The 23,661-nt window shown below is 48.7% G+C and overlaps 1 protein-coding gene and 1 non-coding gene across 2 annotated transcripts in view; one reads left to right on the top strand and one right to left on the bottom strand.

Annotated features, from left to right (window-relative positions):
- The window catches only part of LOC103078504 (intersectin-1-like), a 94,576-nt gene that overhangs the window by 30,421 nt on the left and 40,494 nt on the right, over positions 1–23,661 (top strand). The window contains 3 exon segments of the mRNA XM_082931002.1: positions 1,892–2,013; positions 5,382–5,499; positions 7,186–7,377. Coding sequence (XP_082787128.1) covers positions 1,892–2,013; positions 5,382–5,499; positions 7,186–7,377 — 432 coding nt within the window.
- On the bottom strand, positions 13,290–13,362 carry TRNAE-UUC (transfer RNA glutamic acid (anticodon UUC)). Its single transcript has one exon. It is a non-coding gene; the product is annotated as a tRNA-Glu (tRNA).

The following is a 23,661-nucleotide window of genomic DNA, read 5'->3' as shown; positions in this document are numbered from 1 at the left end:
AGAAGCCATTGCGTGGTTTTCCTCAGGTACACGGTGAAGGTACAAAAATCACAGTCATCCCTCTGAACTCAGAGTGTTTTAGTTTATTTAAACAAAATCACATATTCTATACATACAAGCCTGAAAGAGAGAAGAAAGAAGCAGATGTGAAATCATACGGTTGTATGGCCTGTCTTCCTCTCTAGGTCATTTGAGCTTTTTTGCTATTACAGCCTTAAGAAATTACAGGTCGAAAGAGTCACCGCAGTGCTGACAGGGATGTGTGTATCTGTGTCTGGTGCTCAGCTCCAAATGGGCTTACCTGGCAAGGAAAGGTCGGTTTTTAGGCAGTTGTAGGATTTTAGTCTGACTCAGATGTTGGACCACCCCGGTCAAATGTCTGTTTTAACCAGGAGTATGCTACATTTTGAATTGTCATTCCAAAGGGTCCAGAGGGGCTTAACTTTGCACTGAAACCAGCAAGCTGCTCCAAAAAGCTGGAAAAGACAGAAAAGAGTGTCAGGGCAGGTCACTGGCCCCGCAGGCCAGGTCCTTTGAGGAGCAGGGACATCAGGGGCCACGTAGGGCACTGATTTGGATCTTTTCCAAATGGAAAACCCGTGGAGTTTAGAGCTAGTCCTTGTCATGTTGGGGGGAGAATTCTCATGCCCAGCACAGATTTCCCAGCTTCAGCTCTCAGTGGAGCCCACGTATGTGTACGCTGGGCTCTTTCTCGCTTCGCCTGAGCTCTGGGATGCATGTGACAGGGCCAGCCCGCACCGGGACGGCCCGGCGCTCCTAGCATGGTGGCTGCTTATTACAGAACAGGGTCCTAGGGGGCTAATGTGCCTTCAGGGAAGCAGGAGCATGGGCCTTTCACCTCTTTCCTTCTGTCTGTCTGTCTTTACTTCATTCCTTCTTTCTTCATCTCTTTCTTTCAAGAACAGTTATGATGGGGAGAGAGTGGAGAGGAATAGAACAATCTGTTCTGTCTTGCTTCTAGAAGTTCACAAGGCCGTCGCTGCGGATACACCAGCATTCGGTCAGAGGAGGATTTTGTCCTTTTGTAGTTGAACTCCTGTGCCAGGAGAAATGTACTTTTCAGAGCCTGGTCTGTGGTACTGGTGGAATTTTTCCCATGAGACTGTTCACATTCAGGAAAAGTACAGAACTGTTTACATGTTTTATTTTTCTGTGCTGAATTGTTGTTTTGCATAAAATCCCTCCTCTTGACTGCAGGATCATCCTCTAACTTGAAGTAAAAAGAAGTAAACTTACATTGATGTGATTCCTACCTGATATTCAGGGATCACCCTCAAAATGTGAGCCTCAAAGAAAATGGGCTCGTGGGTAGAAGAGAGAGTCTAAAGAAAGTCGTAACATAGAAAGAAATTAGCTAGTGCACACTCCTGGTGGTTTCTGAAGAAAACAGATTTCTCTTTCTACTGTACTTGGCAGGTGGAAAAGGTTCACTTGAGTTCCTTGATTCGCTCAACCGTCCTTGACTGGACCATGTGCTAATAATAGTCAGCACTGTGTGAGGGCGGAGGGCAGTTGGGGATGAATGAGGCCCAGCTGCTGCATCGGGGTGTTCTTGGGAATTGGGGCAGTGGGGGTAGGGTGCGGACTGGGGGGAGAGTGGGAGGTTGTGGAGGCAAGTTGGTACGTTCTGAGAGATGAGGGGGTCCTCGAGCAGACCGGGCAGAACCGGAAGACAAGCCCAGCTCCTGAATACTGCATTTGCCGTGTGGTCAAAGAAGGGCCACCGAGCCTTCTTCATTTAGTAGAAAACCGGCCCCGTACCCCGGCTTTGACGATGTTGGCCCGTGAACCTGGGAGGTGGCTGTGTCTTCTTAGGCTCTCCTTTTCCTGACTCTAATGGTGCACTGCTATGTTTGGTCTTGTTTTCCAGAAATTGCCCAGGTTATTGCTTCCTACACTGCTACTGGTCCCGAGCAGCTTACCCTGGCCCCTGGTCAGCTGATTTTGATCCGAAAAAAGAACCCAGGTGGATGGTGGGAAGGAGAGCTGCAAGTCAGTGTCTTTTCCATTTGTTTTAAATTCTCTGCCCAAATTTCAATATGCAAGATCTCAAAGGGACACCGTTTCGTTGCAAAGTACAGATAACCCTGCACCACCTAAATCCTGCGTTTGTGTAGTGAGAGATGCCATGTTATCTGAATCCATTTGGTTCCTAAGCTTTGAGCAGCCAGGAACAGAATTGTGAGAGCTAAGAATTCTTCTGGAGATGTATCTAAATCTATTGGATTCTTGAGTTCAGACAGTGAGTGATGGGATAGTGAGAATTCATGATGGAGTCATCCTTAAGTCACAGCGTTGTAGGAGCGGAGCTTTCCATGAGCGGTGCTGTAAGGTGTGGTACCAGAGTAGCCTTTGCATTCAAAGCCGCATCTGTACAGCACAACAGTTTTAGTTCCTGTGTGTGTGTGTATGTGTGTGTGTGTGTGTGTCCCCTCAATTCATCAATCTGTCAAGGCAAACCTTGGTCAGGAAGGCAAAGGTCTATGTTGTGGTGAGGTAAAGAAATACAGCACCTTTCTGTGCAGCTAATTAAAAACTAAAGTGCTGGAGAGTGACGAGTGAGCTGGTGGACTGAAGAAATGTATCTTCGCTGGAATAGAAGGCACAGCCTGGAGTACCCAAAGGCAAAAGTTCCCCTGGGAGCTTGCTGGTGGGCAGCCATAAAAACCCTATCCAGCAGGGAGGATGAGATACAGTTTATTGGCTCAGGATTCCGTTGGGGTCCTGGAATCCACCCCCCCCCCTTTTTTTTTCTAATTTTTTTTTTTTTAGTGATTGAGTTTTTTGGCTGCATGGCTCACAGGATCTTAGTTCCCCGACCAGGGATTGAACCCAAGCCCCGGCAGTGAGAGCGCCAAGTCCTAACCGCTGGACCGGCAGGGAATGCCCTCCACTCCCCCTTTTAATATGTCTCTTCCTTCACTGGGTAGGAGGAGGCCTTCCTCAGACCGGTGGGTCTCATTTCTCGTAGAGAGTTGTCACCTCATTGGCTTTCCCATCCATATGTGACTCCCCTGTTCTGAAGACTTAAGGGGTGTCCCGTTGACATACATACACTAATATGTAATAAAATAGATAACTAATAAGGACCTGTGTATAGCACAGAGAACTCCACTCCGAAGTACAGTAGAAACTAACACAACATTGTAAAACAACTATACCCCAATAAAAAAATTTTTTTTAAAAAGGGGGTGTCCCCACTGGCCCTCCTTATCAGCTTGTGGGCCAAGCCTCCCCTCAGATGCCCTCTTCCCCTTCCAGCATCCGTCTTACCTGTCTGACCTCTCACAGTGACATCTCTACTCCAGCCTCATTCGGTGATTTGCTCTCTTGAAAACAAGCAGCAACCCTCAGACCCCGATGCCTCACTGCCTTTGCCCACAGCGCCTCCCAGCATGGTCATCTCCACCTCTCCCCCGTTCCTCGAGAGCCGGCCAAATCCCACTTCTTCCGGAAGCTTTCTATGACCATCCCACCCGGAGCGACGTCTTCCCGTGAACCGTGGTGGCCCCGATGCCTGCAGCACTCTTGGTATTTAGTGTTGATGTGGATATTATTACTTCCATGCATATTTTTTACTTCCTCTTGTAGGCTATCAGCTCTTTGAAGGCAGAAACCATATTTTTTCATCATCACGCTCCTTGTACCTTGCTCAAAAGAGAGTCCTGAGTGGCTCTTGCAATCCATAATTGCCGTGCCCAGGGGGGCTTCTGGTGCTTTCACCAGCCCTTCTCCCCTGTGGATACACAAATGAAGAAATTGCCAGTGAGCTCTGTGTTCCGCCCTTGTGAAGCTGCAGGGATGGGAGAAATGGTGGAGTCGTTGTGAGACCTACGGCAGTATATACTCAATAGATTAACATGGGGGAGCTTTTAAAGGAGTGGCTTCAGCCATTGGTGGATTAACTGTGGATTAGCACTTTAGTCCTTGAGCCAAGGGCATGAAATCTATCAGACTCCAAGGAAAGTGAAATTTGATCTGCATTCTAAAAGTAACCCAGAACTATCTGTCTTGGTAAACTGAATCAGATGAGAGGGCAGAGGTAAGATGGTGGGAAGTTTCCTTTTCTCTTAATTTTATTTCCTTATTTTGGGAATAGGTAATATATTCACATGGTTTCAAATTTTAAAATTACAAGGGACTTCCCTGGCGGTCCAGTGGTTAAAACTCCGCGCTTCCACTGCAGGGGGCACGGGTACAGTCCCTGGTCGGGGAGCTAAGATCCCACATGCTGCGTGTCGTGACCCCCAGAAAATAAATAAATAAATAAAAATTACGAAAGGGAATTCAAATGTCTCCCTCCCACCCTGTCCCCAAAGGCAGCTGTTTTTATCGAAGCCTTGCTTCTAGAGGGTGTGTGTGTGTGTGTGTGTGTGTGTGTGTGTGTGTGTGTGTACATGCTGTAAGTTAAGTTCTCTGCTCCCGGTGATGTGCAGAAGGGTAGTTATAACACTTATCATCATCCCTAACTAGAGTCTTCATCTCATGGAATTGTGTCAGGAGTGCAAGTCTTAGTTCGCCAACTTCATTATAAGTTCCTCTGTGTCATATACTATCCCCTTCCAACAACTCCCAGCATGTAAACACTCAGTGAATGGATTTTGTGTCGAATTAGATAAAAGTGAAGGAGGCAGGAATGGTGGTAGAAAATGTGGCTGATCCATCACATAAGCCTGATGGCTTTTGAAAACAAGGTGAAGTTTAGACTCCTTGTGTCCTCCATATATTGCGTGTATGTCATCTTGTATATGTACAGTTATTCTCCATAAGAAGATCGCAGATGTGACTGTGAATCTTGGCTTGCCACTGATTAGCCTGTAACCTTGAGATTGTCACTTAACTTTTCTGAGCCTTACTCTTTTTATCTGGGAACTAGGAATAGTAATAGTGGGAAACGGAAATAGTAATAGTATTATCCTTCTGGAATTGTTGTGTAGGTAAATGCACATAAGGTGCTTAGCACAGGCCTGGCTCATAAAAAGCACCCAGCACGTGTTGACTGCCATTATTATCATTCCTAAAATCCATATTTAATTGGCATAAACCATAATCTCTACATTACCTGAAAATGACAGCTGAGAGCTGTTAAATGAGCAGAGTTTTCCATCCTGTACATACTACATTGTACTCTGTGATCCACACAGTCCAGCCCATGCCAGAACATTCTAGGCTTTGCTGATTGATAGCTGCCACAATTTGAATTTTAGCTGGCATGTTTTCATTTTGTAATACAGTAATCCGTAGATTCTGCTATTGATGTCATTTGTTTTTCAGTTATATGTAAACTTGGTATAAGTGCAAAGTATAACATGAAAGAACATGAACCTTTGAAACATTTTAATGTAATTTTTTGTTATTAGGCACGTGGGAAAAAGCGCCAGATAGGCTGGTTCCCTGCTAACTATGTCAAACTTTTAAGCCCTGGGATGAGCAAAATCACTCCAACAGAGCCACCTAAGCCCGCAGCATTCCCAGCAGGTAAGCAGTTTATACTCTCTGCTCAGAAAATGGTCTATGCGTCATGGTAGCCTTTCCACTCAATTTTTTTAGCTTAGATTGTCTTTCACACTGGCTGTAAGCGCTTCTTGTACTTGCTGGGGCTGACACCCAGCTAATGTGATATGGAGTATGTTTTTCAAAAGGACCAAGTATCGAAGCAGCTTTGCTGTGCTGGGTACAACAGAGCCCTTGTTGGAACCGGCTTCCTAAAGGGGCCCTGAATGCTATGCCATTGAAGCCAGATTTTTCTCTTGAGTTCCTTCCAGCTATTTAAATTGGAATTTGGGCTAGGGGGCGAGGGGACAAAAAGGGCCTCCTAAAAATAAATGGCCGGGGTCTAAATAGGTCAGGAGATTGAGCTGGGAGGCCCCAGGGCTCTGTTGGTTGTAATGTGCTGCTCAGTTGAGACTGAAATAGCTCCCCTGCGACATTTCCTGTGAACAGAGGGGCTGCGCTTAATGGACAGGATGTTATACACGCTCTCCTAAAGGGCTAAAAAGGAACAGAGGGCTCCGCAGCTTAGACGGTTGGCTATTTTCTGATTGAAGACACCAAATTAGATGCTTCGGTAATAGTTGAGTTGGGCGAGGTTAGGGGAGCAGACTTCTGCCTTAGGTCTTTAAGCCATCAGTGCTTGGGTGGCACTTGTGGAAAATGCAGAATTTTCATTCCAGTACCTTGTGGTTAAATGTCTATGCTGTACATCCCCAGCGAAATCAGATTAAAACCTGGCAGCCTTTGCAAGAAATGAAAGGACTGGCCGACACTGTGACTGGTTCCCAACCACAGCTGGGCCCCTTTGCTTGAGCCGTGACCTCATGTGGGCAGAGGGGTGTGGTGCCAGCTGGATCTCCTCTCCCTTGGGGAGGCCTGGCGGCGTCCCCTTCATCAGGTTGGTTAAAACCCGCAGAAATAGTTTGCTGAGGTGATTGAATTAGCTGGAGCATCTTCAAAGCCTAAGACTGTATAGAGGTTGGTTAGGAAAGATTAACAGGGGGTAAAAGCTAACTAGGCAAACTTTATCTGAAGTGTAAAAATGCCAGGGGATAAAGGCACTGTAACCTCCTGTAGTTTTGAGGGAAAAATGAGAAAAGAAAAATTGTTCTTGAATGTGGAAATTGTTTCTTTCTTTGAGAGAAAATTTTGAGACACAAAGGTACAGCAGAATAAAACACTGATTTTACTTTTCACTAAGAGTCGAACTTTTTGGAGGTCAGATGATAATTACCTTCCACCTTAAAAAAAAAAAAAAAGAAAGAAAGAAAGAGCAACAGTGAAGTCCCCATGATGTGCAGCTGTGTGTGAAGTTGGGCCAGTGTTCAGAGTCAGCATTTTGAAGGAGTGCCGCCGCACTCAAATGGAAATGATTCCATGGAAGCTTTCAGTTATCACTGTACATTTTCTGCTGACAACTAAACGTGTAAAAGAGGAAGATATTATAGAAACTCAAGGCTTGGTCTGACATTTTTGCTGTCGTCTTGGTTTTCAATCCTCCGTCTTCCTCTACTGCCCCCACTACACAAAGCCCATCAGAGCCCTCCACTTACTTCTGTCCTCTTCGGAAAGGACACAGATGAGACACGAGAGTACCTAATACCCCCAGGTAGCCCGTCCCGCGAGCCGCGCAGGTGTGCCGCCGCCCCTCACCTGGCCTGTCTCCTGCAGTGTGCCAGGTGATCGGGATGTACGATTACACCGCGCAGAATGACGACGAGCTGGCCTTCAACAAGGGCCAGATCATCAACGTCCTCAACAAGGAGGACCCCGACTGGTGGAAAGGAGAAGTCCACGGGCAAGTGGGGCTCTTCCCGTCCAATTACGTGAAGCTGACCACAGACATGGACCCCAGCCAGCAATGTAAGTGCCCTGGTGCCTCGGTTGCCTCTCCTCTCTGGTATCTCATGGTGAAACATGCAGCATTGCTCTGATTCTGCTGAGCTTTGTTTGCAGAACTTAAAGCTAGACCATTGCTGCATTCGCAACAGTCTCTTTGAAGACCTTCTGTAATGCAAGATTTTATCTCGTGGGGTTTTTGTTTTGTTTTGTTTCTTAAAAAAAAAATCATTCCTTCTGTAGCATGTCCCCTCCCTTCCCTCCCCCCTTTTTTCCTTTTTTTTTTTCTTTTTAATCATTTTGGCACCATGCTGTTTACATGCCTGACTCATTTTCCTAGCTTGAATTTTGCTCATTGTTTTGTTTTGCTTATGTGTTGTTTTCCTCCTTTTTCTAGGAATCATATGTTGTCCATCCCCCCCTCAGGCTTGAAAGTCCTCAAAGAGACCCACTATCCCATATCACTGCCCAGAGGGATGATGGGAGATGCAGCCTTGATCATGTGACTTCCAGCATGATCACCTACTGCCTTCTGAGTAGAAGAACTCACTGCAGAGCAGTTTACCTCATTTTACCTTAGTTGCATGTGATGGCAATGTTGAGTTATTACTTGCACAGATAGAAGCAAAAAAATTACAAAAATACACAGGGTAGTGGGTCCTTTTGTGGCTTTCCTAGTGACTCAAATTGACTTCCCCCCACCTTTGCACAGGTGCTCCCAATAGTTTTCAAATTATTTTAAAATAAATATCTTAGCCTTTTAATAAAAAAATAAATGAATTCTTTGCTATTTTGGTTTTGCAAAAAGACCCACTATCAAGGAATGCTGCATGTGCTATTAAAAAATGTTCCAAATGTCCATAAATCTGAGACTCGATGTATTTTTTTCATTTTGTCCAGTGTTACCAACTAAATTGTGTCGTTTGGGTTTTTGACCCCCTAGTATAGAAGTACAGAGGAGTTCAGTATATCTGTTTTAAAGACGTGTAGAACGAGGCCAATTAAACAGAAGCTGTTTTGTGCTTGTTTGTGTGTATCAGATGTACCTTGTTGAGCATGTAATAATACATCCTGTACATAAGAAATTAGTTCTTTCCATGGCAAAAGCTATGATCTTGTATGATGCTCTAATCATATTACATTAATTTTATTTTGCACAGTGACCTTGTAGCCACACGAGAAAGCACCTGTGTTTTTGTTCGGTCTCAGATTTATCTGGTTGAGTTGGTGTTTTCTGTTTTGGGTTTTTAATTTTGCGTGTTTTCATACCATAAATCCGTAGACAACACCACTGAGGTTGTTACGATCAACAATATCTACAATCTCGCCTTAGTCTCTGTTACACCAAGTTTTATTCCAGTGACTTTTCATGGAATGACATATTTTGAACAAGTAATTTTCTTGACAAGAAAGAATGTATAGGAGTCTCCCTGCAATTAATTTCCAATGTTTACATTTTTTAACTAGACTGTGGAATTTCTACAGATTAATATGAAATGGAGCTCATGGTCCGTTAATGTGTTGGATATGTTGTAGCTGAAGCCATGTTTGTCTTTTAAACACTAGTTGGAAGCTCTCAATAAAAACGCCGTTGCCGACAGCACAGAAAACGGGGCGGGGGGCAGGGAGCCTCAAGCACAACCTAGCGGTCCTACTAATGACTTTTTAACAGTAGTGAACTTCTGTTTCTACGTCTCTCCCCTTGGGGATTCCGTGCTGGCGATTGTGTAGAGGTCTTTCTCCACTCACGTGGTGCCGAGAACGAGGACTCCCCCTCATTCACTGGCGCGTCAGTATTTTCATGGATATGAATGTAAAATATATAAATATATAAACCTGCGGCTTTAACAACTGTAATACAACTTTTGAATTAGTTATGTGTGTAGATAATTAAATTCTTCATATAAAAGTTAGATGGAAATGTCTCTGTGTTCTTGATGTTGGAAGCTGGCAGTGGTGACGGGGAACAAGCAGACGACGTGAGCAGGTGGCCTGCTGTCCATTGTGATACAGACACCATGAGAGCCTCACTGAGTCTTCTCTGAACGGCCCTCCCTCTTACCCTGCTACCCACCCCTCCCTGATCAATATGCAAACAGTTAACCCTCATAATACTGGTTTTTGAAGAATAGAACTACCACCCAGCTTCGTGCTTAACTGTCTGATTGGGCTTTTGGTACATGGTACTGATACATTGGCAGGTGTGTGATGTGACTCAAGAGTCTAAAACATTTGTCCAAAAGGTATATCACGATAAGGGTCTGTTGAACATACAGATGTGGGTAAATACGGAAACTTTCACATCTTCCATACTGTTGTTCTCCATCCGTTTCTGCCTTGCGCACTCCAGTCTCGTTGCCTTTGCAGAAACAAACTGGTGTACACGTTGATGGAACTGTTGGCTACGATGACCACATGCTTGATTCCGTTCAGGAACTTCACTTACTGGTCCTACCCTGCCATTCAGTGGAAAAGTGATTTCCTTCATCAATTCACCAAATATTGTGGGGGAGAGATCCATCGGGTGTGGACGCCCCCCTGGGTTCTGGGGAGAGTGTGCTGCTCCGTCAGTAGAGGCAGGGTCCCTGTCCTCATGAAGTTCACGTTCTAATGGGAGGAACAAGCAGAAAACCAAACTACTGCATAAGTGTCTGTACATAAATATATCTGGGGTGGGGGTGTGTGCGTGTGCGTGTGTGTGCTAAGGTGATACGTTCTATGCTAGGAGAAATATGGATGCCAGGTAACACTGAGCAGGACATCCAGAGCCGACCGGGCGGGGAGGCCGTTGAAGGGAGGGATCAGAGAACCCTTCCAGGAGAAAGGGATGTGTAAGCTGAGACCGGAAGGATGGGTAGGAGCCGGATGAAGCCGGGAAGAGAAGTGGCTGTTTGAGGCAGAGATGTCACACGGAGGCCCAGAGGTGGGCGGAGAGATCCCTGTCACTGTCCCCCAGCCCACCCCCTTGTGAGCGAAACCCCGTCTCTTGGCCGGGACCCCTTCACCTGTATAAGTCAGTGTTTCCAGCCTTGAGTTCGGCTAGCAGGGATGCAGTTGCCAAGGTGGGTAATGCTGTATAATACTCTCTGTAACTCTCTCCAGGCCCCTCTCCATAGATCATCCCTCTAGGCTGTGTTCTGGGTTTGCTGACACAGGTTGGTCCCCAGAAAACTGCTCTCTCCCCCTCCCAGATCATTCAGTTTGCACTGGATTGTAGAGTATCCATCTGACCCAGTGCTCCTCACCCAGAGGGAGGGAAGACTACGGCATCCAGTGGGTAGAGGCTGGGGATGCTGCTCAACATCCTACAATGCGCCGGACAGTCCCCCACAGCGACAGTCCCCCTGGGGCCACAGCGATCTGGCCCCAGGTGTCACCAGTACCAAGGTTGAGAAACCCTGGTCTCATCCCACTGGCTGCTGTGGGTAATGCTCTCCTGGTTGCTCTGGGTGAATATACTTGCGACTGAACTTTGGGTACAGTTTTGCCCCAGTGGCACGTGGACAAGAAGAGGACAACTTGCTTTCCTGTGTCTGCCTGCCCCGCCCATGCAGAGCAGGACCCAGAGAGCTGAAGGCAGCCACGCGGCCCAAGCTCCAGGCTGCCTCTGCATAAAATGGTATCTGGGAGAAGCCGATCTAAAGCAAGGATTCACTCCCCTGTAAAGTTACAGTGTATTACATCATTGCATGTCCACCCTGTTCTGGAAGTAGGCCCAGTTCCCCTAGCAAGTAGTGACTGGGTCCTCTCCACCTTCTCTGATGCCATCAGAAGAAAAACCTGCTAACATTAGCTTAGGAAAACCTTCGAAGTGGTGGGTTTAACTGTATGAAATATTTGCCAGTACTCCTGTTTCTTACCTATAAAACGGCAGTTTCATGTGGTTCAACCTAATACACTGTATGATCTCCGGGCACATACTAGGGTAGGTGCTCAAGAATGCCTGTCCAATGGGTGGGACCGGGAATTAGTGAATGAGAGGAAAGCACCGACTTCCGGTTCTTGGGTCGCAGTCTATCACCCCCGGAGAGGAGGCCGGGCTGTCTCTGCAGTTCCCTTCCGCTTTTAGGTGTGAGCTTCCTGAGAGCAACAGTCTCCTTAGAAGGGGCTGCTCCTGAAGCCTCTCGCTCATTGGTCAGTGCAGGAGGCTGAGGACCAGGATGCCAGGGCGTCTTCCCCTGCGTCTGGACCAGGTCTCTGTGCCAGCCCAGGTCTCAGCTGGGGAACAGGCCTAACAAATCAGTCAGTCCTGTTTCCTGGCAGAGTGAAAATCACTTATGAGAGAAAGTGAATATTCATTTTTCCTTCTATCAAAATTGTAAGTTAATCCTATTCATTCTTTTTAGTTCCCAAAATACCCAAGAGAAGTTTTATGGAAACTACATGGAATGCCAACAGTCCCAAAACTGCACGGAAAAATAGCCCTTTCTTCAAAATGTCTGATATTTTGGATCTGGTAGGATAGGGAAACATAATAAGGTCAAGGATCACGATAGCTTGATGTGAACATTTCACTTCAGCCAAACTTCTCTTGGGCCTTTCTTTAAGAAAACTCCACACATAAAAACCAGACTTCCAGAATGTTTCCTGGTGTGTGGTGATTCCATATCAGAGGTTTCCATTGCCTCTTAGGAAGGTTCTGTTCTTGACATTGAAAACTCCCTGGGCATTTTTTAATAATATAACTTGAGTCACAAAAACTGAAGGTTTTGTTTGTAGAAAATGAGAATCAGCTATAAAATTGTATCAATGCAACTTCCTGTTAAGCATGCTACCTCTTAGAAGCTACGATGTTATTATTTTATGTTTTCAGCAGACTGGGTGTGTGTGTGTGTGTGAGAGAGAGAGAGAGAGAGAGAGAGAGAGTGAGAGAGAGAGAGAGAGAGAGACAGTGGGTGAATGGTGAGCTCATAGTACCACCAGCAAGCAGACAAGTATCACTCTCGAAGATTCTGGCATAGGCTGACAGCTGCTGTTCCCACATCTGCTTGGCACATAATGTCAGATGATGCCACAAGCTTCAAAAGAGGAAGCATCCCTTCCTTTGACCCAGCCCATCATGTTTTTAAAAGTTGGACAGAGTCTCCTCTGTGTATTTTCTCCTAACTGACATAGGAGGGGGAAAGGCACTTTTGAGCTGCCATTTTTCATCAACGATGCTGCCTCACTCAGAGTACTGAACAATTTGACCCCCCTCACATGCCCCAAGCTGCCCCTTCCCCCCCTCGGTCCCTGCCACACACAGTGCCCTTTGGTCCCAGTCCACTTAGTTGCAGTCCAGGCCCCACACAGGAAAAGGTCTACAGTGGCCGCAGGTAGTGGCCACAGAGGTGCTACCCCCTGCCCCTGGGGATTATTTGAGGAGGTTGAAATCTTGGAGAATACTGCGCACACACCCTGCACTTTGTAGCTGAGGGCACTGACGGTCTGGGAGCTACAGTGACATTCTCAAAGGCAGCTCCCAGACTCTCTGGCTTGTGCATTTGAGAAGAGCAGCCCTATCTCTGCCAGGGCCTCAGAGCCACCCACCTCCACATCATCAGTGACTGCATCTGTGGAAAGATGGAGAGCGAGTTCCCCTTCCCTTGGGTGGTCCTCCCACTCCTGGGGTTGCCATGGGAGGGAAGGATTCCAACATATTGCTGCCCCTTTCAGCACATGGGCTCAAGACGCCACTGGCTTACTCAACCTTAGTCCTTCTCACTGCAACTGCAGGCAGATTTTCCAAAGACACAGGCTTGCCCTCACTCTGGACCAACCTAGGAACACGTGTTGCTGTAGCTTCTCAATTTTCATTCCTTGGCCGCTGTATATAATAACACAACTTATCTACAAGTTTAGTGTAATATTTGACTCCATTTCTCTTAAAATTTTGGAACACTTGCTTTTCTTTCTTTCTTTTTTTTGGCTGTGCTGTGCAGCTTGTGGGATCTTAGTTCCCTGACCAGGGATTGAACCCGGGCTCACTGCAGTGAAAGCGCCGAGTCCTAACCACTGGACCACCAGGGAATTCCCTGGAACATTCTATTTGGGTAGATAGTAGAGGGGAGTGTGGGGGATCCACATAACTGTATCCTGGGCCCTTTTAGAGGCTAGGAAGCAATACAAGATGGCAGTTCAGAGCAGGGGTTCAAATCCCAGCTCTGCCCCTCACTGGTTGTGTGGTCGTGGGCAGATTACTTAACCTCTTTGTGCTTCATTTTCCTCGTTTACATATGGAGAGATAATAATAACACCTAGCAGATAGTAAGCTCCCAATAGATATTAGCTTTGTTGTTACTGTTGCTGAGGAGAAAAGGCATCTGTGCCTGGTCGGTGAGCGTCATGGAATCCATTTAACTGGCTTCCTGTTTTCTTGCATTAAACCCAGACAGCACAGGATTGTGTGCATTTAAGACTTTCAGAAAAGACGCTTTTGCAGATGGGGATTTCAGAGAAAAAAGCTTGGACAGCTTCCCTGAAAACTGTCAGACGTCATATTCATTTGTGCGCAAATCGGGGCCCTTCTCAGTTAGCGGGAGGCTGGCCCATGTCAAAGCAAGCAGCTTTTTCAGACACCTTCCTGTGCTCCCTAAACGTGCAGGGGCATTTGGGACTTGGGCCACAGTCTCGGCAGATGTCCTGGCAGAGGGGGAGAAGCCGCCCTGGGTTTCACACGGCTGGTTGGCAGTGGGGAGACCAACAGAGCCAGTGGAATGCACGAGGCTTTTAAATGTCACGTCTGTGGACTGTGTTGGCAGGCCCATGCGGCGCTCCACAATAAACCTGTCACACAGGCATTGAGTCACTGGGTCCTTTATTTCTCATCACTGCATTCTGTGGCCTTGTGTTCTCTTGCCAGCAAAGATTGGAACGTTCAGCCCCCAAATATGCCAGAAGCTCGTTGTTTTTTAAAGCAACCATGTAGCTTGCCTAAGGGATGTGTATTACTAGGGGCTGCTTCCCCAAGGTACTGTCTCCAGAGCAGCCACCCCCAGCACACTTGAAGACTGGAGGTTAATTCTCTCCTACCCCCCTGTGCACACCCTGAGATGCTTCTCAGGATCCAGAGCTTTGGGCCTTGGGCATCTCTGCCCTCCTTGCCAGGCCTCCAGCAGACCGCAAGCCCTACAGTCTGCCCCAGCGCAGGAGGCAAAGCCAGGATGCCCCCCCTCCTCTCTGGGGCGTTGCCTTGGGGTTCTGAGGCCCCCTTGGGAAGGACCCCACACATCTGAATCCTCCGCTGATGTGATCTCCGGCAGGAACCTTCACCCTACCCCATCCTCAAGGGGCAGAAGCACATCTGCCCATCCTCTCCGTCCCTTTTCCCTCTGACTGTATCAAAGGCTCAGGACACCGCCTGCCTGCTGATTTCCAGCAAGCAACTCCTTTCCCTCTGCTCCCTTGAGAATCTCAGCTGAGGAATATGGATCCAGGTGATGAGGCTGGGCTCAGCAGAACCCCAGCAGACGGGGTGCCTGCTCTCCGAGCGGGAAGAGGCCACCAGCAGACAAATAAGCAGAATCATTTCAGCTAGTGGTGGATGAACTGGGACAAGTGTGACGGAAGGCCAGGGCTATAGCAGATGGCCTCTCTGGAGAGGTAACGTGGAGGGGTGGAGATCTGACTGCAGAAAAAGAGTCGGCATGCAAACGTCAAGGGGAAGCGTATTCCAAGCCCCTGGAACAGCCAGTGCAAAGGCCCCAAGGGTTGATGAGTTTCTCCTGCTCCTCCCATAAGGATGCACCAGTCTTCTACCCGGTACCTGCTCCATGCTTGCCATCTTCCAGCCTCTTCGCCACACCATGGGCAGAGAGCTATTTTAAAAACCCAATTAATTCTGCTTAAAATCGTCCAGGGAGGTCCCAGTCCTCCTGGGATAATGACCCAAATCTTGCATTTGGTCCACGAGGCCCCGCTTGATCTGCTCCCTTCTCCTGCCCATGCGCAGCCCCTGCCCCGCCCTCTCATCATTTATTCCTACCTATTTGCCCATTTGTGCTCAGCCTTCCCCAACCAGGGTCATCCTTTCTGAGCTGCTGACAGGACCACCATTAGTGGCTTCTGTCATCTACAAACCTTCCACGTTTCTGGCATCAGAACGGGTTGCGGGTGCAGGGGCTGCAGCTACTCTGGCTTCCAGGAGGAGATACCGATGCTTAAAGAGGTGAACTCCCAGGCTGGTCTCCAGCATCCTGGTCTAATGTTCTTTCTAGTTCCTTCTGCTACCTTTTGGGTCACCATGATGACCCTAAACAGAAGTCGGGCTTCTGTTGGCCCAGTGGGTTTCCAACTGGCTCTCGTGAAAACTGCCTCCTCTGACCTCCAAATTACTTGATGGAAAGGTCCACTTTTGGGACTTCTCTGGTGCTCCAGTGGTTAAGACTCCACGCTTCCACTGCAGGGGGCACGGGTTCAATCCCTGGCCGGGGAACTAAGGTCCCGCATGCCGTGTGATGCAGCCAGAAAAAAAAAGAAAGGTCCACTTTCATCACTGGTCCCCACTGTGGCATCCTGGCTGGGCAGACAGCATGGACGTGGAGCCTTGCCCTGCCTTGGAGATCACACGACTCAACCTCCCTGAGCTTCGTCTTCCTCCCAGGGCTCTGTGTGCCTGCACGTCCGGGGGAGGTGGTATGTGCGCTTGGGTCCATGGACCCCCATCACCGGCCCCGCCCTGCCCGTCGAGTCTTACGCAGCCAGACCTTCTATCACCACACTTGCCTCACCACCTCTCCAAGCTTCTTGCATTAAGCTGAAGCCACTGGTGGGCCCCAGCTGGAATGCCCTCACCCCATCTTCCCCTGCTTTGTCTGCCCACCTTCACCCCTCCTTTCTCTGCTGCCTTGGCCAGCCCCTGTAACCCACCATGTCTGAGCTCTTTGCTGAATGCTAGTTACTTACCATACATAAGCTGAGTGGATGGAGGCTGATGCATAGACAGAGATACTCTTACCTCCTTCCTCAGACTGTGAGCTTCTTGGGAGCCAGGTCCTATCCCATGAAGACCTACAAACACTAAATAGCAATGGTACCTGCCTTTGTATTTAGTACTGAATGATGCCCAGTCTCCCCATCTGCTTAGAAACTGGAGGGCAGCCCCTACCTCTCACACTTGTGTATTCCCCACAGTACCTCACTCTCGGCCATTGCTCAGGAAGTGTCAGTGGTGGACAGTCTGGTGTTGCCCCCCCCCCCGTCATTCTGCAGGCTTCCTTCATCCCCAGCGAGGCTGGAGGGAAAGGACGCACCCCAGTGTCCAGTCTCCCTGCTGTGTGTGGCCTAGAACCTTGCACCAACTGCACCTGGGAAGGCACCGCTCTGAAAAGATAAATCCACGTGAGGGAATTCCCTGGCGATCCAGTGGTTAGGGCTTGGCGCTTTCACTGCCATGTCCTGGGTTCGACCCCTGGTTGGGGAACTATGATCCCGCAAGCTGTGCGGTTGCAGCCAAAAAAAAAAAAAAAAAATCCATGTGAGAAGACCTTAGAACAGGAAATGAGCTTGTTAATCATGAGACTTATTATTCACCATTCTTACGCCACCCTGAATAATATATATTGATTTTGTGTTTGGTTTTATGTCTCCCCTCCACTAGAATGGAAGCTCCATGAAAGCAGGGACCTGAGGGCATCTCTGCAGTTGCTGAGAAAGAGAAGGAGATGTCATGGGCTCAGGTGGTCTCTTGTGTTCCAGCGGGGTCAGTTTGCCAAGTTAGGAGAGACCAAGGGGACCAGGTTGTTCTTAGATCCTTGTGAAGAAGGTTCCACTGGGATGAGAAGTCCACCCATGCCCCTGTGGACCACCCAGAGCTGGTTTGGTGTCCGGAGCTTCCCATGGGCTGGGGCTGCCCTGGGACTGGTCAGCCAAGGTCATTTTCAGAGGAGACCTGGTAGCCTTGACCCAGTCTGGTTGCCACCAACCCCCAACAGCCTCTGGCTCCGAGGACAGGAGCGTCCTCTCAACCGGGTCATCCAGGAATGGACTGGGAGAGCCATGGGTATGGGCCACCCTCAGCCCCACTCTTTCAAAAGCTCATGGTTTCCTCGTGAGTCTCCACTTTCCAAGACAGCAAGAGCAAAGGTTTTATTCCTGATCACAGAAGTCACCGTCCATCTCTGGACTCTGCTCTCCCATCCGTAAAATGAGGGCATCAAGCAGACTGATCTTTCAAGCTCTAGCCCTGGAGTTGGGGGTCAGGTGGTGGTGGCAGTGTGGCCTCCAGGAACAGAGCATCAGAGGTTCTCTGGGCTCTGGGGTGTGGGTGGCCTTAGAGGATGGCATTCTATGGTTACGGCCATCACATCTCCTTGGACAAGTGGCGTGAGTGAGCTGCCTTGGGCTGGAGTCGGTTCAGCGGTTGTGGCCACTCTCATCCTGCATGTGCCTGGACAGATCTAGTTTCTGAGTCTTACTCCCTCTTCACACCAGGCGCCTTGTTTCCGGGCAAGCTTCCCTCTCATGGTGTGGTCCTCACCGTTGGCTGCACATCAGAACCACCTGGAAGGTTTACAAGTCATGGACACCTGGGTCGCACCCCAGTCAGTCATATTTGATGAGTCTGCAGTATAGCAGGGACGCCAGGCTTTTTAAAGGCTCCTTAGGTGATTCCGACATGCAGCCAAACTCGAGAGCCACAGCCCCCTCCATCCTCCACGCAGCTGCCACAGTGACCCTCCCAAAATACAACCAGACCTTCCCTGGCTCCCCAGCCAAAGACGAAAATCCAGACACCTAGCTACATTGTTCAGAGCCTCCTCGACTGTCCTTCCGCACCTGTTAGGGGTGAATTGTGTCCCCCAAATTCATATGTTGAAGCCCTTACCCTTATTCTCCATACCACAGAATATGATTGAATTTGGAGAAGGGGCTTTTAAAGAGGTCATTAAGATGAGGCCATCAAGGTGGGTCCTCATCCAATCTGACTGGTATCCTTACTAAGAAGAGGAGATTTGGGCAAAAAGGGTCGCCAGGGATGATCGCACAGAGAGGAAAGGTCATGTGAGGACACAGGGAGAAGATGGCCAGCCGAGGAGAGAGGCCTCAGAAGACACCAGACTTGCTGACACCTTGATTTTGGACTTCCAGCCTCCAGAACTGTGAGACAATACATGCTGTTGTCTGAGCCGCCCAGTCTGTGGAACTTTGTTACAGCAGCCCGGCTGACTGATGCATCACCTTTCCACCAGGCGAGAGGCATAGTGATCAAGAGAAAGAACGCTGGGGTAAGATCCCCTCTGCCTTTTATTAACTGAGGCTCTGGCAAGTTACTTAACTTCTCTGTGCCTGTTTCCCTGTCTGTTCAGTGGGGAATAACAGCAGTAGCTACCACATAGGATTACTGGGGAGGATTTCATGAGTCCATGAACGTAGAGCACTTGGAACCACGTGGCTCAGAGTAGCATCCGTGTTAACTTTCCTTTCTCCCTGGTACCCCAGCCTCTGCTTCCCTCTTCCTCACCTGCCTTCTGGCCTCACCACCCCACTCTTGCTGCCCTTTTCTCTGACTGCCCCTCTGCTCTGATCCCTAACTCCTACTCACCCACCCTGACATTTGCCTGAGGAAAACCCAACTCAAATTCCTCCTCCTCTGGAAAACATTCCCAGATCCCTCTCATCAAAACTATGGCCTTGGGACTTCCCTGGTGGTGCAGTGGTTAAGAGTCTGCCTGCCAATGCAGGGGACATGGGTTCGAGCCCTGGTCTGAGAAGATCCCACATGCCATGGAGCAGCTAAGCCTGTGCGCCACAACTACTGAGCCCACGTGCCACAACTACTGAAGCCCGCGCGCCTAGAGCCCGTGCTCCACAACAAGAGAAGCCACCGCAATGAGAAGCCCGTGCACCACAAAGAAGAGTAGCCCCTGCTCTCTGCAACTAGAGAAAGCCTGCGCACAGCAACGGAGACCCAATGCAGCCAAAAATAAATAAATAAAATAAATAAACTCATATTAAAAAAACACTATGGCCTCCTTCCTCATACTGCAATGGAAGTGTGTTTGTACTTCTAACACACCGATCTGCCTTGTGTACTCAAAAGATTTATTTATGGCGGCTAGTAAGGACCCTTAAAATACTGCAGGTTAGAGCACATTGACAGCAGGAACTCAGAAAGAAAGAAAAACAAGGATGGTGACATAAACGGGGCCAGGAATGAGCTAACAAATGCAGACCATGGGGCACTTGATGCCACACCAGGAATTCCAACATCGGTTATAAAGCCATGAATGATATGCCTTTGATTAAAAAAGAAAATTACTAACATTCTTTTTGATGCAAAATTAAGAGATGATTTATCCCTGAGAGTAATTTGATTTTTGCCACTTCTCAACAGTCATTAAACTGCCCAGCAGCCCATGTAGCTGGATTCTCCTTCTTGGGAGACAATTAAGCTTATCTGGAAACCACATTGGTGCTTTTAAACTTCCGGGTTGTGACTGAGTGCAGCTGAGTAGAAGGCCCTGATGAGTCCCCGGACAGGCTGCAGAGGGATGCCTGGGCTCAGCTGGACATAGCTCAGGGCGTCTTTGGTGCCATCAGGTAGAATTTCCCCCACCTCTCACCACAGGCCTCCGTGCCCACTTGGCATCTCTAGACCCCCATCAAAATCCAGTCTTGGGCTTCCCTGGTGGCGCAGTGGTTGAGAGTCCGCCTGCCGATGCAGGGGACACGGGTTCATGCCCCGGTCCGGGAAGATCTCACATGTCGCGGAGCAGCTGGGCCCGTGAGTCATGGCTGCTGAGCCTGTGTGTCCGGAGCCTGTGCTCCGCAACGGGAGAGGCCACAACGGTGAGAGGCCTGCGTACCGCAAAAAAAAAAAAAAAAAAATCCAGTCTTAAGGATTTGCACCTCTGAGGTCTCAGGGATGGATGACAGGGTGCATGGTGTCCTCTGCGAGGTACCTGTGAATCGGCAAGGACCAGAGTGTGGATGGGATGCCCCAGCCTCCAGCAGACTGAAGCTCCCACAGGACAACCGCCTGTCCTGCTCCTTCATCAGTGAATCCCAGCATCAAGCACAGTTGCGGCCATAGCGGGCCACAGCTTAGAGAAGAGGGGGTTTAGACATCGGCTGCAGGGCAAGGACAAAGTGCTTTGACCACAGAACCTTCTTGTTGTCACATCCATTGTGGGCAATAAGGGCAACACGATTAGATTCACTTTCCCAGGAGAATCCAGTGTCGCCTTGAGGGAAGTGTGCCCACCTGGCAGGAGACACCAGGGCCATGAGCCTCCCATTTCCTACATTCAGGCCAACCCTGGGGAAGCCTTCTGTGTACACAGGAGCTCCAGGATCCCAGTTAACATGGATCCTGCTGACCCAGGGCCATTTAGCCAGAGGATTTGGACTGAATGTCCCCACAGATATTGGTGGATCCTTTCCCTTAAAGATGAAAAACCGTCACTCAAGCTTCCATACCGCTTTTCCCCCGTCCCTCTGGCATCACGGCCTCTGTAATCGTCTGCTTCCACACTTATCTTCCATAGCATCTCTGTGTTTACCTGGCATGCTGGCCCAGACGTCCCCAACATAATGGCCCCATCCTCCCTGGCCATATAGAAGCCTGGCACAAGGAGGACCAGGTCCTCGTACAACCTTCCTCCATCAGGATGGAGAGCATCTAGTTTTCTGAGTTGCTGCATCCTCCACCGTCGGCACAGCCCGCAGGCCCATTCTTTGTTGCTTGCTGTTTTAAATTTAATTTTCATGTCCAGTCACCCCCAGGGCTGTGAGTTTCCTTGAGGACAAGGACATTACCTTGCTTATTTATGTGTCTCTTGGACTTCAGGGGGAATGCAATGCATATTTATTGACCATCTCATTGTATATTTTGGCCCTTTCATAAGAGGAATGAAGCCTGTTTATTTGCTTTGCTCTGTGGCCAGCTTGCTGTGGGGCCTGGTTTGGTTTTAAAAATTATGGTCCCCGCTGGGAAAGGAAGGAGAATGATTGGGGTAGGGAGAGAGGGCTTTTTACCCTACATCTCGACACTTCGTGTCTTTTGAACGGTTTACAATAAGCATGTGTTCGTGCATTACTTTTGTAAAAAAGCAATTTATTTAGATTATGCTGTTCCTATGAGCAATGTCCCACTGAGGGGACAAGATGATCTTTGGGGGTAAGATACTTTTCTGCAGTGCCCCAGACTCAAATCCTTTCAGAGGGGCATCACGGCTCTCTCTGTTCTGTAAATGTGTCTAACTATACGAAATTACAAGGGACAGCTCACAGATTAGGAATTTTACATGGGTTGTAACTGGGGATCATTTCTGACTGCCTGGAGTCATTTGCAATATTATTTCAGCTGCGAGTGGATTATAGTTAGTTATAAGAATCCCTCCATCATGCCAAGATGTCCACGAAATTTATTTGCTGTGCTTTGCCCTCTCGTTTTTCACTGGGAAAGGAAGCCAGCAAAGCATGTTTATTCTGGTTCCCAGAGGAGAGAAGGACCACATCCCTCCGCCCCTAAAGAAAACTCTCTATTTGAAATGTCTTTTCCACTTACCCTGCTCTGAATAATGGAGTTTCTAAACTCTTTTGTTTTTCTAAATATTAAATTTTCAAAGGAAGGATATTTTTGAGTTCAAAGCACCTATTTCAAGTCTTTAATGGTTCTCTTGGTCTGGCATTCATCAGCAAGAATTTTTAAAACAGCATCCTATGGGTCAGTTCAGTAGCTGAAAAGACTGTTCCAAGCCAACATTGCTGGCACATAATGCTGAGACAAATCTCCCCACAAAATCTTTGCTGTTCATTGGGTCCTGGGTCCTGGAGAGGCCATCTGGACCAGCCCTCTGTCTCCAGGCAGGCTGGCTGGGGGGCCAGCACAGGGTGGGGTTTGTTGGGGCAAGTAGCCTAGAGTCACACAGCACTGGCCCCCCGTAGTTCTCAGCCTGCTGGGTGGATTGACCGAAGGCTGGGGCTGCCGGGAGTAGGACGCCATGCAGCCTTCTCATGCCCCCCACCCCCATGATCAGGAGACGGTCAGTTCACCCTGAACTGGCCTCAGCCCCTGGGATTCTTAGACCAGTGGCCCCAAATCCGCCCTGGACCTTCTGCTGTTGCTCTGGCTCTGAGCTTCTTCAAAACCACACTGTGTGAAGCTTGAAGACTCAGAAGAATGAACTTCTGAAAAGCAAAGCAAGCCAGTTCCTGTCATCTTTCCTCACAGGTCCTTGTGTCCGGTTCCTCAGTCGTTCTGTGTGTCTCTGGTCACGTGCACCATCCTTGCTGCAGAGTTGTCAGTTTCTAGGAATGTCACCGTTTCTCAGTGGGGTGCTATTGGCACTGGAGGTGGGCCATTCGCTGTCCTGTATATTGCAGGTCATCTAGCAGCCCCCCAAATTCCAGCAGCCACCTCCAGTCATTATGACAACCAAGAATTCATTCTCAGCCTGGAGTTGAGAGGTGGTTGCAGTGCAACCCTCAACCTGGTGGGGAGCAATACCACCCTCAATCTGTAGGGGGGGGGCAGCACCGTCTTCAGCCTGTGGGCGGGCAGTACCATCTTCAGCCTGGGGGAGGGGCAGTACCATCTTCAGCCTGTAGGGGGCAGTACCATCTTCAGCCTGTAGGGGGGGCAGTACCATCTTCAGCTTGGGGGAGGGGCAGTACCGTCTTCAGCCTGTAGGGGGCAGTACCGTCTTCAGCCTGTAGGGGGGCAGTAATGCCTTCAGCCTGTTTGGGGGCAGTAACGCCTTCATCCTGTTGGGGGGCGGCATCACCCCCAGCTGAGGACCCCAGGGTTCTTAGCTCTATGCTCTGGGGGTCAGGCATTTCTCCTCTTCCATCATGAATTCCCAGCACCCAGCACAGTAGGATATCAGTAAATATTTGTCAAATGAATGAAGGAATGAGATCCATGAGCAAGCTTCAAGAGGGTCTGCAAATCCTTTAAAATTGTGTGCAAAATGTGTATATTGTGTGCATTGTATACATATGTTTTCTGAGGTAACAGTTCATAGCATCCACCAGACTCTGCAAGGGGAATTGTGACCTACGGGGACGTTTGGAAGACTGTTCCAACCAGTGTCCACTACAAGCCCGATGTTTGTGTCCCTGCAAACGTCACTGCACAGTGTGTGGGAGCCGAGTTTTAGAGCTGCTGGGCTGCACCAGTACTCTGATATCCCTGCAGAAAGGAATGTCCTGAAAATTGCAGGGGAGACTCTGCTTCCCTGAGTTCATACAAGTCTGTAATGCAAGGGCTGACTTTTACCCTTTAACAAGAAATGGCCTTACTGCTGGGCCCTTGGACTCACTAACAGGAAAGCTTGGTAAAAATAAGGCAGGAATGAGATATTTTCCTCCCAAATTCAAGAGTGT

Source organism: Lipotes vexillifer, unplaced genomic scaffold, assembly GCF_000442215.2.
Source record: "Lipotes vexillifer unplaced genomic scaffold, Lipotes_vexillifer_v1.1 scaffold1549, whole genome shotgun sequence".
Classification (NCBI taxonomy): Eukaryota; Metazoa; Chordata; class Mammalia; order Artiodactyla; family Lipotidae; genus Lipotes; species Lipotes vexillifer.
This window is presented reverse-complemented; position numbering and strand designations above follow the sequence as displayed.